This window comes from Thunnus maccoyii, chromosome 6, assembly GCF_910596095.1.
Source record: "Thunnus maccoyii chromosome 6, fThuMac1.1, whole genome shotgun sequence".
Lineage (NCBI taxonomy): Eukaryota > Metazoa > Chordata > Actinopteri > Scombriformes > Scombridae > Thunnus > Thunnus maccoyii.
The window spans coordinates 9,687,152-9,704,219 of NC_056538.1; the positions used below are offsets into that span (position 1 = coordinate 9,687,152).

Consider the following 17,068-nt stretch of genomic DNA (forward strand, 5'->3'; position numbering starts at 1 on the left):
TGGTATCTTTGGATGATTTGTATGTAATAAAAATAACTTGAACTTTTTAACTTCTTAGGCAACAGTGAGGCCACAACTTTATGCTGAAAGGTCTGGTTTGTTTTAGTAATAATACAAAGCAACATTAAAGCACTGAGACAGAAAAACACTAATGTCTTGTTACATGGCTGATCCTGGATGGATGAAGCACAGTGCAAATATACTAAGGCACAAGATATCATACAGGTAGAAAGTGCAAAGTAGTAACATTCAATGTTGATGAAGTAAATGCAGGATGGAGTAAATCTGCTCCTATGTACCAGTCTGGAAGGAAAAGCCAGTTTAACAAAAACCTCAAATCCCCAGTGAATCTTTCTGCACCTTGCAACCCAGCAGTGCATTTCCAGCTTCCACACACTCTGTCACACATGGTGCTGAAAAAAAACAAACACAGAACAAGCCATAATTAAACTGAATGTAGCAGCTGATTATAACCAGTACACACAGTTAAAAACATCAGATCAGCACTTATTATTATGATGATTACCTTTCTGAGCACAGAGCCATGACGCAGCCTTCATAGCCAGAAGCTCCCATTCATCCTGAACATCTGACTTGAAACCATGAAGCCAGATCAGAGCCAGAATGGTGGCCCACACTTCCTTGTTCACCTTTATCAGCAAATGAAAGAATAAAAGACAACAGAAAGAAACAAAATCAAGGAAAACAAAGACAGCAAAGCATTTCAAAGGAAAATGTGACTGCACAGTTCTTAAAACAGCAGTAACAATATTATATACTAAATAAAATAAGAGCACACTCAAATATGTACAGTACATGTGATTTACTCTCAGATATGGTCAACACCTTTCATTAACAGGTGGTTTAAAAACACCACAAGAGGGCACCATACACAATCTCTCAATCTGGTTGTATTTCTTCTGGACTAATTTCTATTGATTGTTTTTATGGAACAATATATCTCAGCATGTCTTTTTATTATTATACATACTGTATAGCCCTGATTTTTGTTTTGGTCTGTCTTTTTAAGTTTTATTTCATGGTGTATGTAACATTTTTTATAAAGTGATTCATTAAATCTGTTTTAGAATAAGTTCCCTCATTATTTTCTTCTCTTATTTTTGACAATGACCCACCGCTGAAGGTTTGGGGTTTTCCACCTCCTCGCTGGTCTTTCCCAGTGCAGCAGCCAGAGCTGGTTCAAGCAACCAGCAACCAGACGCCTTCTGGAGGGACACCAACTGCAGCAAAGGGTCTCTGCGAGGCTGCTTGGGCATGGCGACTTCAACCTCATCATCAATGTAGTCTGAGGACAACAAGAAACTGAAAACTCAGAGCTGAAAACAAAATCAGTCATTACAATTCATCCTCTGGGGACCATGAACGTCTGTTCTTGGGAATCCATCCAATAATTGCTACAATATTTTGATAAAAAATAAAAATGTCAACCTTATAGTAGTGCTAGAGGAGTTATGGGATCACCAAAGTTAGAAGGATTCATTTTTTGGGAATAATGAATACATTTTGTGACAATCCATCTAGTAGATGTTGAGATGTTTAACTGGCAAACTTTGACCTGCTGATGGCACAAGAGGAAAAGTAGAGGGTCATCAAAGTTAAGACATATTTGTGTTTGGTTTCTACTTTTCTAATTTGTGCATTGAATAAAATATCATGCTGGCTTGACTGGTAAAATACATAACTGAGTTGTACAAATACACTTAAGATTATCGCTATAAGCAGCAACACAGGGATCCAGCTCCAGTCTAGATTTTATCACAAGGTGAAAAAGGTGATTCAGAATGTAGATGGTTAAATTTAAAGCACTTAATATTCACATCAAGGGGTTTTTTCTTAATTTAAGTTTTTTAATTCAGATGGCTGTAACAAATATAGCCTTTGATATAAAAGACAATTCTTACATGCATTACTTGGACCAGATTACATGCATCATTGTGGACTTAGCAACAATGTGTTTTGGAGAAAACAGTTTTGTGTGTGACCACCAGCACACGCCTAACTCTTATATGTGAATCATTTAAGCATTTATGCAAAGGATAATTCTCAAGATAAAATATTTTGGGTAGAATATAAGTTTAAGTAATGCAGCTTAGTTGCAGTAACTACTGTGTATAAAAGCATAATGTCTTTCTCACATGTTGTCAAGTTGAGAAAAGTGGAGTTGAGTTATTCATCCTGTTTGACACAGATCTGTGGACTGACAGCTATATGTGACAGTTTTGTAGAGATTTTGAGATATTATTGTTCATGTATTTAAACAGTAGCACAGACAAAATAAATGTCTGTGCCCTCCAGAGATAATAGACCCTTGATGATGATGAGCAAAAGCAGTTTTAGAGATCAATGTCCGCAGGAAAGTAGTCAAATCTAATCGAAATGGGATGTTTTTAAATCTTTACTGAAGCTTATTTTTACAGAGCCTGCTGATAAATTCTGGAGGGTTCTGTTTACACTAAAACATCTGAACATTTTGTCTAGTCTATAAAGTTTGTGCACCACTGAAAAAAAAAACCAGAAACCTTTCTCACTTTTGTCACTTTCATCACCTTCGTCACCTTCGTCACAGCACTCATCCAGACAATATCCCTCTGCTTCACAACCACCATCATCAAAATCTGTTTTCTCAAAAAGAAATGCACTGTTACAATAGCAAAAATATTTAAAAAAATATTTAAAACTAATTGAAATGATCAGTGTCTTTAATGTTATTGTGCAATAAATGGTGCAGTGCACTGAACTAATGCTGGATTTTGTTGCCCTGAGCTGTTCTGTATCTGACCCTGGTTTGTGTCACCTGTGCACCCTGCAACACAACTCACAATTGTACTCAACAGCACCCCAAATATGAGTTACTTAATTAATAACTATTTCTGGAATAGACCTCAACTATTACTATTGTATGTATAAAGCACTGCACCTTGGGAATGTCATTAGTTTTTTAGCATAGATATATGCACAGACTAGTCGAATGGTCGAACATAAAGCAACAAGTGCCCTCGTTGTATTTTGTGTTCAGTGGATGTAGAAATACGCTGGTGTGTGTTCAAAGCGCTTTCAACTTTTTACTCACAAATGTCTGAAGAAGTACATGACATCATACAGTAGGAGGCAAACATCATCCCTAAGATAAAAAGAGAGTAGGATATTAAATGAAGGTCATTAGCTAGGGCATAAATATCAAACAATAAACCAATAAATTCCTTCATATAAAACTTACAGTTTTTCACAAATTCAATGCAGATCCATTTGTGAGCACCACTGCTTGCTGAGACTTGACTTAATTGCCTTGTCTCATAGAAGTACTTGTACTCAAAGGAATAATTTGACATTTTGGGAAATGTGCTTATTTGCTTTCTAGAAGCTAGTTATATGAGAAGATCAGTTTTATTCTTATATCTGTTTTTTCAGAATGCTACAGTAAGCAGCCAGTTAGTTTAGCTTTAGACCGGAAACCGCTAGCCTGGCTGTGTCTGCAAGTAACAAAATTTGCCTACTGATCTTCAAAAATTCACTAATTAACACACTGTATTTCATTTTTTTCATCTATACAAAAATTCAAGAGTAAAAACAGCAAATTATGGTTTTACAGGGGTTATGTGCTACTCTGTTGAATGAAGAGTCGTATTGATCTTTTAATCGAGCTTTTGGCAAGAATGCAAATAAGTGTATTACATCATATTGAATGAGCACAAGACCCAACCAGGCCAATGTCATGCTTATGCTTTTTTAAATTTCTTTTTGGAGCATTTTATGCTTTTATTAGACAGCACAAGTAGAGACAGGAAATGAGAGAGAGAGAAATGCAAGAAAGGTCCCCAGCCACACATGCAAATGCATTTTTAAAACCATGGCTCAATCCCAGCAGTGTGGCAATATATGTAATAATAGACATTATACTGTAAACATAGACATACTGTATGTGTGTGTGATTTATCTAGAATATCTTTACACATTGATTTTCCTAATCAGAACAATTATTTAGACAATGCAGCATTTAATAAATGCCATTGGATTAGAAATGGTTAAGACTTGAAATCAATGCACAAGTCATTGATCAGACCATGCAGTGCCTCTGTGAAGTTTTTGTTGTTTTCCTCTCAAATATTTGTAGAATTGTTCCCTCATTCCCACAATACATGGACATTAAATATCTAGTGCTATCATCAGGTCTAATTTTCAATTTGTATTATATGTTTATTTATGACCAAATACCTGTAAAACTAATCGTATCCATCAGCCTCAGCTTGCATGGCTGGTAGACTCTTAGTCTTGTTGATATTCTTAACAAAAACATTATGATTCTTCACGCATAGTTTTACCATAGAAAATGTAGATTTCATCTGATCAAATAAACCAGTGCTCAAAAATATCAAGGTGTGTTTTTAGCCATACTATCCAGGTGCATCACACATAAGGTTTGCCATACTGAGCTGGGAATAAGTAATGTTCTTGCAAACACTCACTGGGTGCTGGAACATTTCTTCGCAACAGAGGCCCTTGAATCGCCTCACTGTCGTCTTTATTGACAGCAATGAAGGCGGTGAAGGAGCTGCTCACTCCTGATTGGACACTGAGCTCCACCACCTTCTGCTTCACTCCTTCATCTTGCTCTACTTCATTCTCAATATCCATCTCAAGGGAGCGAATCAGAGTCCGAGCACCCAACCTGTGGACTGTTAGTCTGCAGACAAGACAGAGGAGTTAACTTTTTATTTGTATGAATGCAAAACAGTGATCTATGTCCAGTCAGGATATTTAACAACTTTTCAATAATAGAAATTAGATGCAAAGTAAAAAAAACATCATTAATGCTACAAAAATCCACAACTGTTTCCCAGTGACCTCTCAGATTTTTTTTTCTTAATACCCAACGACATGTTGGCAGAGGTAACACACACACACACACACACACACCGAGTCTGTGTATGTGTGTGTGTCTCTCACAGTTAAATATAAATGTAAATGTACTTATAAATTTATCTCAATAGAAGGCTACAACTGAATCTTCATTGGTATTTTGAGTTCTTACTGTATTTATAAGTGTAAATATTTATGTTATTTTACTGTACTATGTCACTTTATTTTAGTTACGTTGTACTGCAGTAAATACCATATTTCACATAAAAGCCTATGCTGTATGACCAAACCCTGTTTTACCCAGTGTCCTTTGCAGGTTTGAGACTGAAGCGGAGCTGGTTCTGGGATGGATGACCTGTCAGGCTGTACTTCACCGTCACACAGCCCTCTGCTGTCTCTGGACTCTGAAAGAGCATTACAGTGATAGAAACCAATCTTCTTATCTTAATTACATACCTGATGAAAACTTCAATCACTTAAATGTGGACACAGAAGATGCTATATAGTTCATGCAAACACTTTTTTGGCACTATAACACTGTTATTTACATTTTTCAAAGCTGAAAAATCAGACCAGAGAGGTATTTCACTATGACATGGTGCTGCTCCTACCTGTCCAGTGAGCTGGACATAAATCAGCGACCTTTGACCCTGGAAAATTGTTGTGATGGGTGGAGAGAGGATAGTGACAGACACTGCCTTTGGTAAATCCCATGTGACTGAGATGTCCACCACTGCTGGCTGCAGAGCAAATCGCAGCGACTGCATCACCTGATGAATAAAAAATGTTTATTCATTATTTATTTTTAATTATGTCTTTTGTCTAGATACAATTTTTTAAATAATAAATGGTCATGTCTTACTTTTGGTTGCATCCTGTCAGTTCCTGTGATGAACTGAGCGTGACCTCCTCCTTCCTTGGCCAACCCATTGATAAGAGCAGAGCTGGCTCCTTCCCCGATCCCAAAAGAGAAACACCTGCAATGAAGTAGTTTTGTTTTTAACACACAGAATTCAGACATTGGACATATTCTGGGAATTGTGTGGGTGATTGTTGTATTTTTGTATTTTGTGTTATTGTGCTTTCACCTGTGGGAGCCTGAGTTGTCCCTCACCAGATTTATAACTTCTTTGGTGTTCTCCACCTCGCCGTCAGTAAAGACAAACAGCTGGGACGGAGAGTTTACATATCACTGTTAGTTAAATATCATCGCACTATGAAACATGTAACATGTGCTATGAGTCATCCACAAAATATTGAGAGCAGTGTCAGGTTGCTGTTTCAGTAACACAATTAGATATAACAGTGATGTATATAGAACAGATAAGGTGTGTCATGTATGAGCCTCTAATAAACTGGTTTGTTCAACATTGTACTTGGAAAGGACAGAAAATTAGGAACTATTGAGTAGATCAATCAAGCAATTGTTTATAGATTGTATAGGATATGTTATCCCTCATTTATTTCCTATTCTTTGCTTGCTTGCTCTGGCTACACCAGCAGTCAAACACTTCATGTGCTCCATTAAAACACTGGAACCAGTGAATTTTCAGTGAGTAAATAACAGAAACAAGCAGCAGTTTTAATAAAAAATGTCAGCAAGCGTCAGTGAGTGAAATGAACACAGCTGAAAACAAACTGTCGCATCTGATTCAGCAACATTTTCCAGATGTATCACATTTGTAGCTTTCCAAATCCTGTCCAAACCTTCCTGCCACAACAGATCCACACTAACATTTCTCTGTCCACAGACATCATCAGGAAACTGTACAAACTACACCAGACTACACACAGGGAAGAGCTGTGATGTAAGTTTAATCTCTTAATGCAGAGCTATTCAGCTGTCACATGTCCCAACTTACTCACTTCAATGTAGACTTACCAGTTTAGACTTACTGATGGTTAAATATGCACTGTATGCTGTATTATGTGGGAATAAGTAAACAAAAATTAAATTTAAAACACGAATCAGACTGAGTGGCAGATATTACTAATTAAAGACTTGATTGATGAAAGAGGTGATTGGGACATTGTAAGGGCTTTATTTTGATGGCACAAGCACAGTAAACAGGAAAACATTTGGGTTACAGTGCAAGACTTGTTTCCAAGCACATGATCCAGGCCACTGAGACCCAGAGAAGCAATGGAAAATGGATGGATGAATGGGTACTAGTAGGAGCATGTTAAATTAATTGTCTGTTTACATTTTTTTTAGCATTATCTCTTTATCTCTCTATATAAAGCAAGGAATCTCTGTCTGTCTGTATGTATGTTTGTCCTTTGTATATCTTGAGAACCGTTCATCCAATCTGCTTCACACTTGGCAGGTGTATTGCTGGGGATACAAGGGAGTGCACTGTCGAAATTTGGTCCAAATTGGATATGTGACACGTTTAATATTAATAAACTTGGAATAAACAAGCAAACAGCAAGTCGCTCTGCTCTGCAGCAGTGGGGCAGGGCTTTGGGGCTCTGCTACTACATGTCATGAGCAGAGCTGTGCAACCCTGCCATGAGAGAGAGGGGAGGAAAACATCTCTCTTCATTAAATAACTTTAAATGTTAGGCTTTGTCATGGGTTTCCCAACTCAACTTAAAAAACAAAAGAGAAAAAGAGAGAGAGACGGCGAGATAGGAGAGACAGCGGTGGAAAGCTTTCTCTGAGAGAGAGAAATCCTTTGAATGACAGAAATACATTATATAATTATTTTCTGATTGTTTCACAGCAGTTATGTTCTAAAGAACAAATAAACAACCATCAAACATTCAACAGTTGATTTACTGTGGAGACAGATGCTCTTTGGGTGCAATTTGGACATGTAACATGTTTAACATTAATAAACTTTGCTCTGTGTCTGAGTGCAGCGGGGGCTGTTTGATATAATCACTGTCACATCACAGAGGGGTGGGGCTTCAGGGCTCTGAACAAGAGAGATGAACGAGGGCACACAGGAAAAAAAAAGAGGAGTGCAGGCACGTTTGATTGGCAGCAGAATCAACCAATGGAAGGCTGTAAAATGCTTCTTCAGTTCAACCTCTATTTAGTCTCACTGGTGAAGTTTCTGCCTGGATTAAGACCATTTAATTCATTAAATCCTTATTGTTTTAATTGATACATTACGTTGTTGCTGGGCTAGAAACATAAATACCAAGGAGACAAGAAAAGCAAATTGCTGATGAAGATCAGAAAAAAAACCACCAAACTATCAGAGGGTCATAGTTGTGTAACAAAAATGACCATTAAGTTTTTGCATAATGTATGTGTGTGTGTGTGTGTGTGTGTGTGTGTGTGTGTGTGTGTGTTACTTGTCTTGGTTGACTGGGAATGCAGGGCTGGCTGTAAATATGTTTGAGGGGCTCCAGGATCTCTGTTCCTCCCAGATCAGCGTCCATCTCCTCAACTTTCTTCAGAGCCTCTTCTATAGTCTTCTCACTGTACTCCACACTCTTACTGCCATCAGAAACACACAAATGGGGGAGGTAAGATGGTTGTGTAGCGCTACCAACTTCGACGACTCAATTTGAAAATCATATCACGTCTTTTTTATAGCATAACTGCAATCTTTCCCTAAACTTCCTCATGTATTAACTGTAATGTTAATGCCATGACCATATTTGTAGGAATAATTGATTTTGAAACGTTACAATGTTACAATTTCATTTGGAGGACACTTTTATCCAAAGCGACGTACACATAAGAGTTAATACAACACAAGCAAGGATCTATTCAGGAGAGAACAAGGTGAGAAGGACCATGAAGCTAAGTTCAGGTCCGATAGGATGTAGGTGCCAATAGGCAGTGCATAGAGGAATAAAGTGCACAGAAGTGGATAATAAGTGGAAATAATTTTTTTTTCAGTCCATCAAGTGTGGAGGTATTTGTGAAAGAGCTGGGTCTTTGGCTTTTTCTTAAAGATTAGAGAGGGAATCTGTAGATCAAATGGAGTTTGGTAACTCGTTCCACCACTGGGGAACTACAGAAGAGAAGAGTCTGGCTAGCGACTTAGGGCTCTGTTGGGAAAAAAAATTGAAATTAAACATAATTTGGGTTTTGCTGAATCACCCAAAATCAAAGACAGCTGACAGCACTGACTGACTTTCACACATGCAGTCTATCCCTGAAATGTTCAGGAACTTTTCTTGCATGGGGTCATGTGTGAATGGGAGCAGGGATTGACATTCTGGAAAATCTGTACTACCAATTTCCCACCTCAAGACCTAGTAACATTTCAGGGAAAATGCTGGTATGGCTGTGTTGTGAATAAAAGCAGTAACATTGCAGGTACAAGGACTTAAAGGGTTACGTCTGTCTAACGAAAGATGCTTTCACGTGGAACAAACAAACCAATCACAAGACTCTGCCAATGACGTATTTGAATCCACGACTTATTTACAGTTGCTTTGCCAATGCCTTCGCAGGTAATTTGTCACACAAACTTGTTGAATATTAAATACATTACAAGAACATTGTCACCAGAAAAAAACAGCTCCTCACCCGCCATGTTCCTGAAAATAATGGGAGACATCTTTTGCTGCATACACGTATGTCTGGCCTTGCCCCATGTTGGGTATTATGGTGGTTGGCATCCATAAGCATTACTACCATCTGCTGGACTGTCCCTTGCCCCATCTATTCCAGCATTGCCTGGCATGTGTGAAAAGGTGAAAGACGGAAATGTTCCTGAATGTAGCTGCATGTCGTAATAGTGTGTGAAAATCACTAGCGGTGCCTAAAAGGTTATCCAAGTAATTACCAGGACCTACATGATAAAGAGGCTATACAAACGCACATGTGCAAACAGTGATATCTAAGGCAGAAACACATTTTTGTGGACTGAGTCAAATGAGGCAGTGATTTACGGGAAGATGTGTTGATAACTGGACCCGAAACTGTAGATGTTGAAGTAGCAGCCCATTGGTAAACTTTTCAGCAGGAGCAGTAGAGTATCCTTGGAGAAAGAGAGAAAAGAGAGTGAAGGCCACTGTGTGAGAGGAACACTATGAATGATTTTATGACAGAGTTGACACATAATGAATACCCTGGCACTGCCAATGCGAGTCTCTTGCTGGTTGCTGTTATCCATACAACAATCCATACTTCCAGATCGATCGATCAAGAACACAAACTCTCCACATGACACGACTGAAGACATCACAGCCTGGGGGAACTCAGGGTACAGGCTCAGCATCACCACTGGATCACCCATCAGAGTGCCTGAAACACAGGAAAGAGACACAAAAATGACCAGAAATCTGCTTTTTATCATTTATTACAACACATGTAACTCATCAGTTTGAGGATGAGGATAATTAACTTTTTATTTACAGAGTAACAACTTCTCTAATTGTCACTCACCAGGCTTGGCAGAGGCCTGTCCTGCCTCCACCACAGCAGTGGGCTGGTGGGCGTCTTTGTAATAAATCAACAGTTCAACATCCCTGTCGAACTTGTGTCCTGCAGCCAACTTGACCTGCAGTTCACAAAACACACTCATAAACATAAATAGAGAGATGTCTTGTTCTCAGTAATGAGGAGCAATCACACACAGCAGACACGTTAGCACTCTACATACCGTGGCCTGAGTTTGCTCTGTGTTGAGGTACTGGAGAGGGTCCAGGGAGCAGTTGGACTCCACTTTAGAGATTGGACGAGGAGAAAACACCCGGGCAGAGAAAGACAGACTGTAGGGCACCAGAGAGGCTGGAACAGATGTCACCTGGACGCTGCCACCTTCACTACCTGTGAACAACATGAAACAGGTTTAAAATGTTGTGATCAAAGACACTAAAACCACTTATTTAGCTGAAAACCTTCAGTCCAGATGAGGTTCTGGATGATCAGGAAAATAGGGGAAACAAATCCTCAACCTAAATATTCTGCTTTAAGTAAAAATATACTACTAAAAAAACTACTAGATACTCTGAAGGAATGCTCATCAATTTTCTGCTGCTTATCAGCAGCCATTGTGACCTACAGTTCTCAAAACACAGTGACATGGTGGAAAGTTAAGCAAAGAAGCCGAAGCACCATGTGATCTTCAGTTCCTCTTGAAGGGTCCTGAGGCGTTTCTAGATGGGTTATATGGTCCAGCATACTCTGTCTACACAAGGGTTTCCTCCCAATTGCAAGTGCGCAAGTGAGGTATCCTAATCGCATGCCTGAACTAACTCAAACAGTGAATTCAAACTGAGGTCTTTCCAGATGTCTGAGCTCCTTACTCTCTCTATAGGGAATAGTGTTAGCCACCTAGCAAGGGAAAAGCTCATTTCAGTCTCTTGCATCCACTCCAATGACACAACACTACCTTGTCATGGTAGTAACACAGAAAAACGAAACACCTCCCACACTTGGCCGCCAGTGAGAACAATCATGCTGTCAGTCTGAACACAGTTTAATGCTGTTTAACAAGTGTGATGTCACATATGATTAGTTATTTTTTCTAAATCTGCCAGGTTAATTTGAACTTCCTTTATTGAAACTTTGGCCTTTGACCTTCACGTAACTCATCTCATTCACTTGTCTCATTTAAATGTTTCAATGTAAATGTAAACATAGACATTGTCCAATGCATGTAACACCACCTATGTGTTTGGTTGGAAAAGTAAAACTGATTGAAAACCACTCTGGTAAACCGCTGTGCTTACTGGAAGCCAGCTGCAGGTGAGGTTAGTATGTTTTTAACCTGCGGTAAGGTGACCCAGTTTCTTTCAGCGTCGATACTTCTTCAAACTGAGTTTGCTGCTGCCTCTAGGTCCAAATAACTCAATTTTCCCACTGACAGATATCTGTCACATCAACCACATATATCACAGGTACTCTTTCTTCCTCACTATATACTCATTCAGAAGAGGTGTTTGTGCCAGAAATCTGTGTCTTTATTCTTTTTATTCTAAAGAAAAGTTACTTGTCTTTGTCGTGTGCTTAGAAGCATTATAATTCATTTTGCTGTCCTCACTCTGTGATAGATATCAACACAGGTCAGAATGCTTGTGGTGGTGTTCTTGAAATTTCAGCTTCAAATGGGACTTCTGATTATGCAGCGCTAACTGTTTCCTAACTGGTGAAGGTGAGTGAGTGGCTCCAATACTTAGTCTTGCTGTTTATTAAACCATGTTGTCACATTTTCTGTTTCCACAGGATGTAAATACAGGAGATGCAAGTGTTTGTGTGGTGACTTTAAAGGAATAGTTTGATATTTTTTGAAATTATTCACTGTCTTATACCGAGAGTTAGATGAGAACATCATGTCTGTACGGTAAATATGCAGCTGGTTAGGTTATCTTAGCATAAACACTTGAAATAGAGGGAAACAGCTAAGCTGGCTCAGTCTAAAGGAAACATCAAGGAATATCTTTCTTTGTTTAACTCTAACCCTTTAAAATTTGAAAAATAATTGCAAAAAATGTTTGTGTCAAAGGCTGTGGGGTTTTTGACCACTTGTGGTGCTATGAAGCAATGTTTTTACAACATTTTATTTGTATCATGCACACATAGAAGGAAACATGTGGGAGGTCGCAGCGAAACAATACATATTCTTGTTGATTGTTTCATGCTATTTTCTAGATTGACTGTGGGTGGCGCTAACAGCAAATAAGCATTTCAATGCACTTGCAAAGGCAGTGAAGAACACAGTAAACGATTATGCAGAATATTTTAAATCATGGATCTGTGATTTAAAATATTCAACATATTGCCTTTGCAAATGTTTAATGACGAAGTAAATTAACAAACATATTTGTTAAGGATACACACAGTGCGTTTTAGTAAGAAACACTGGATGTTAACATTTATTTGTTTACAAGAAAACTCTACAGTCTCCTGTAGGTGTTATGAGTTTTGAGGCTGAAATCAGCACAATTGGTAGAGGTTATAAGACGTAGTTTTAAGCCGCTTTTTGCCGAGTTTTGAGATGATGTGTTCCATCGGTGTATTGCACAGTGGGTTTGTGGCTTCCCCTATTGTATGTGGGTGCACTTGGCACCAAGTGCATCACTGTCGAAGTAAGACTCTTTGTGTCAGGTGTGGTGTGCACTAAGCAGAAAGTGTTTTCCTACCCTTAGGTTGGTAGCGAGGGTTGAGCACAGCAGGCAGACAAAACCTCAGCCCGTCATCAGCCTGCACAGCCAGCTCAGTGACGTACTCCAGCCTGATGGAGGCGCTCTCTCCTGGAGGCAGACTGCCCACACTCAGAGAGAATATATCTGGGCTCTGATCACTCTCTTCCAATAGGAAGGCCTGCTGACCGGAGCTCAATGCATCATCATACTCCTCATGAGCCTGCAGATGACACATGTGAGTAATGGTTGGTGTGTTTACTGTCTTTTCAGATTCATTATAGTGAGTACGTCTTTACTGTCCAGCTCACCTCCTGTTTCTCCTTCACCTCAGCTACAATCTGTGTTTGTCCAATCTTAGCACTGAAATGACAGACAGCAGCATCTCCAGGCAGAGGGAAGACAAAAACAGCCTCCAGTGGTTTGTCCTCCTTGTTCTCGTAGAGCAGAGTGGAGACCACTGTAGCCACATGGTCCCTCACCTCCAGCTCCACTTCAATGCTCTTCAGAGGAACTGATGAGACAGAGAGAAACAACACAAACACTGTGTGACCACTGTTGTCTTTTCTGTGGGTGAAGATATGATTTCTGATTGTAATTAAGGTCGTTTTCTGTACTGAATTGTTACATTTTTAGCCACACTACAGTTGTACTTTCTTGTTAACCAAGCTGATAGTTAAAATGCTTCAGTTTGTGCAGGAAACCATTATGTATCTGAAAGCCTTTACAGCCAACATTTGAAGCTTACATGAGTACAAAAAAAGGTTTTCTTGGAAATCATATATTTCTGTGTTGGTGTTTTCTAACAGCTCTGTACCTGGTTCCTTCTTGGCAGTTAGCAGACCACAGTGGTTCATCTTTGCACCTGTGCAACAATTAACAAGGACATATAAAGACTTAATGCTGCTGTGATCAATAATGACATTACTATACTTCATAGACATTGACCAACAATTAAAATAACAACAAATATGGATTTCCTCTTTCTTATTATAAATATTTTCACAATATGCTATTGATGATATATTATTATATGTTAAATTATTTTGCTAATCCATTCAGATAAAAACATAAAGCCATGACGTAACTGCGACGTCATCTATTTACTGTAATCACATACTGTATGAATAAATAAATAAAAAATAATAATTTCACCACTTTTCAATCTGTGGCTTCATTTTTTTCCAACTTTATTCGTTTTTAAGGTGCGTATGTAGAAATGTATCTCACTATGACGTAACAGACCGAAACGGAAACAGAAACCAGCTGAATTTATCTGCGCATCACTAACCTTCTTCTTAGCCGTGTTTTTTATGCTATTACAATATTTCACTAAAATTTGAGACAAATGTGACGCAGCACTACTGTAGCAGTTGTATTATTGAGGTTTTCCGGTGTATAAAATATCGCTGCTTCTGCCAATAGAGCGTCATATTGAATAAAAACACAGAAGAAATGCCTACCTTTGAGGATAAACGTGTCCGAGACTATTTCACTGTATTTTCCTCTTTTAAGTACGTAAACACAGCTTATGTTTACAAGGCAGGAAGTGTAAATGTACACAGTGCAGTGAGTCACGCCTGCGAGGTGCGCTCGATTTATAGCACCGGCTGAGTGGAGGCTCAGGCTGCTTATGCCAAGACTTTCTGCAGCAATATCATTTTACATATTACTATTTGACATATATTGTGCACGTTTTATAAATGCAAGTGTTTTTAAGGCACCCTTAAGTTTGTTCTATCTAAGACACAACTTCTAATACACAAAAAAATGTAGAAACAAAATACTGAAGGGACCCCTGGTCCATCAAGTTCTGATAGATGTGATACACCACACACAAGGTGTAGCTGACAGGAGGCAATATTTTAAGTCTGTCTTGAAACACTAGTCAGGTCCCCAAATTAATAGTGACACATTTTTTTCTTGTCATAATCATTCCTCCTGTTCATACTGACCATTAAAAGATCCCTTCCTAATGCATTTAGAATATACAGAACCAGTCAAAAGTTTGGACACAATTTCCCATTCTCATGAATGAAAATGTGTGGCCAAACTTTTGACTGGTACTATGGGGGCCAAAAAGATCCATAAGCCTCCTTATGTGCAAAAACGTATTTAAAAGTTTATCTGAAGCTAATGTGAAGTTTCAGCTGTCCAAATGAGTCAAATCAAGCAGATATTGTTCAACATTAAAGTCTTTTCAGTGTCAAAGTCCCTCTTTTTGTACATCCAGCTCAACAGGGAAAGACCATCTGAGGAAACATGAAGAAGCTTCATATAAACTTCAGATAAACTTTAAAATACATTTTTGAAAAAACATGGTTTTTTGCCCCCATCACTTACACTGAAAGTGCATTTGAAAGGGATCTTTTAATAGCCAGTATGAACAGGAGGAATGATTACAGTGAGGGAAACCCTTTTTACTGTTCATATGGACTGTTGTTTTAAGACAGACTTGAAAAATTGTGAACCTGTCCTTTAATGAAACCTATAAACAACTTTCAAATACAACAAAAAAAATCAGAATCGCCTGATGATCAAATGTTAGAGACAGAAAGTACATCTGGCCTCCCTCTGTGTACTGGAAGCTTTACTGTATTTGCCTTAAGTTGCCTAAACCCTTCTTTCACTTCAGTTGCAGTTTTAGGAAAGTGAAAGAATATTTCCAGTTGAAGTGTTTTACAATTGCAGTGCAGGTGATCAAAACAAAGCAGTGCTCTGAGTGTGGAGGAGCAGGTCTGACTACCTAGTATTATGCCACACATAGTTGGTAGTTTACAGAGTGCAGCTCGGTTTAACAGCTGCAGGTCATTTCATTGACAGTATGTTTAGGCACAAACATACAGCATGGAGCATAGCACAGCTTCAATGTCTGTGCGGATTAGTTATATGTAACATCATCGTTATATGACATCAATAAATTACTGCCAAATTTGGCAACATTTTTATTAAATACAAAGAAATCATGGCAACAGTAACACAGTTGAGTTGAGGTCTCCAAAAGATTCACATCATCACCATCTAGTGGGTGAGAAATAAACACACTTTACAACAAATGGATGCAAAGTTAAAGTGAGTCCCATAATAATACACAGGGTTTCTGTGGTGTTTGTATAGTATTCCTCTGAAATATAAAACAGGATTATTATAGTTGATTGTATTGAAAAAGCACCTGGAGAAGTTGACTCTGATCACAGCAGAGATGTTGAAGACAGATCTTTCACAAGGAAACTTTTTTAAAGCTGATACAGGGTTTTGTGCTTTAATTATGTTTTCCTGACTTGTTCTAAACTTTGGATACCAAATTTTCTGTGTATTTATTTACAATGGGCAACCGTTGAAGTCTACTGTACAGCCTTACAGTGGACTGGATTTTCTTGGAATTAAAAAGGTTTTAATTGTAAGAGCAACTTTAATGCTGAAACCTCAAACAGACAAGCTGAGATTTTCAGAGTTAAAGTCCACTTCGACTTAAAAACATGTTTTTCTTTTTGTTCCCATAGTTGGATGTTCGAGCTTCAATGTGCAGAATGATGTATGTGCAGCAATCAACATTGGAGGGTTGTTTTCACATTCATCTGCTCTGAGTGGAAGGTTTCTCTGTGCTCATTGAAAATCTGATTTTAAGATGTGTACCTACAAGCATGATTTGTGACATCACAACTTTTAAGAATCCAATCCTGGTCCAGTATGCAACTTTCACAAATGTGATGTGGAACCTTGAAGCCTCCAGTGCACAAATACTGAGAATAGACTTTACAGTGAAGTAGGAAACATCTTATGTTCAGCAGTTAAACTTCTGAAATGAAGAATATTTGCATTTTCATGTGTTCTGGATTTTTTAAGCGTGGGAGAAGGAATAGATTGCATTTTAAGGATTTTAACATGGTAATTATACTTTTTTGTGGAAAAAAACATATCAGACATACATCATTGTTCCAAGAAGAGTATTTTTATGTCTTAATACATGTCTAGAGGGGATCTTTAAACATTTAATTGACGTTATTCCTGGTGACAGTCTCCTCACAGAGATACAACTTGTCTATTCTTCAATAAGATTAGCCTTTTTTTTTTTTTTACCCCTCTTTAGCTTTTTAGTAAAAGTATTTTTTCCCAAGTGTTAGGACTGTTTGGT

At 38.3% G+C, this 17,068-nt stretch overlaps 1 protein-coding gene across 2 annotated transcripts; it reads right to left on the reverse strand.

Annotated features, from left to right (window-relative positions):
- Positions 1-95: 95 nt before the first annotated feature.
- On the reverse strand, positions 96-14,047 carry LOC121898502 (von Willebrand factor A domain-containing protein 5A-like). 2 transcript variants are annotated; one of them, XM_042413647.1, is made up of 18 exons: positions 13,751-14,047; positions 13,245-13,447; positions 12,934-13,156; positions 10,452-10,618; positions 10,235-10,349; positions 9,918-10,093; positions 9,739-9,827; positions 8,185-8,329; positions 5,967-6,046; positions 5,741-5,855; positions 5,490-5,648; positions 5,179-5,282; positions 4,485-4,702; positions 3,092-3,142; positions 2,568-2,636; positions 1,137-1,306; positions 527-650; positions 96-413 (listed from the first exon to the last, which is right to left on the reverse strand). In XM_042413647.1, the coding sequence occupies exons 1-18, from the start codon at positions 13,875-13,877 to the stop codon at positions 334-336; spliced, it is 2,415 nt and encodes an 804-aa protein (XP_042269581.1). In that variant the 5' UTR covers positions 13,878-14,047; the 3' UTR covers positions 96-333. The 2 variants fall into 2 exon arrangements, with proteins under 2 accessions (XP_042269581.1, XP_042269580.1); XM_042413646.1 differs by having other exon boundaries at positions 2,550-2,636.
- Between the last annotated feature and the right edge of the window lie 3,021 nt (positions 14,048-17,068).

Bases quoted from the DNA above. Each gene is read 5' to 3' on its own strand.
- LOC121898502 (XM_042413646.1), bottom strand. From the start codon at position 13,877: ATGTCTATGAAGTATAGTAATGTCATTATTGATCACAGCAGCATTAAG. The intron at 10,350-10,451 runs GTATGTAGAGTG...TGTGAACTGCAG, and splicing joins CAGAGCAAACTCAGGCCACG to GTCAAGTTGGCTGCAGGACA. The intron at 4,703-5,178 runs GTAAAACAGGGT...TCTTGTCTGCAG, and splicing joins AAACCTGCAAAGGACACTGG to ACTAACAGTCCACAGGTTGG.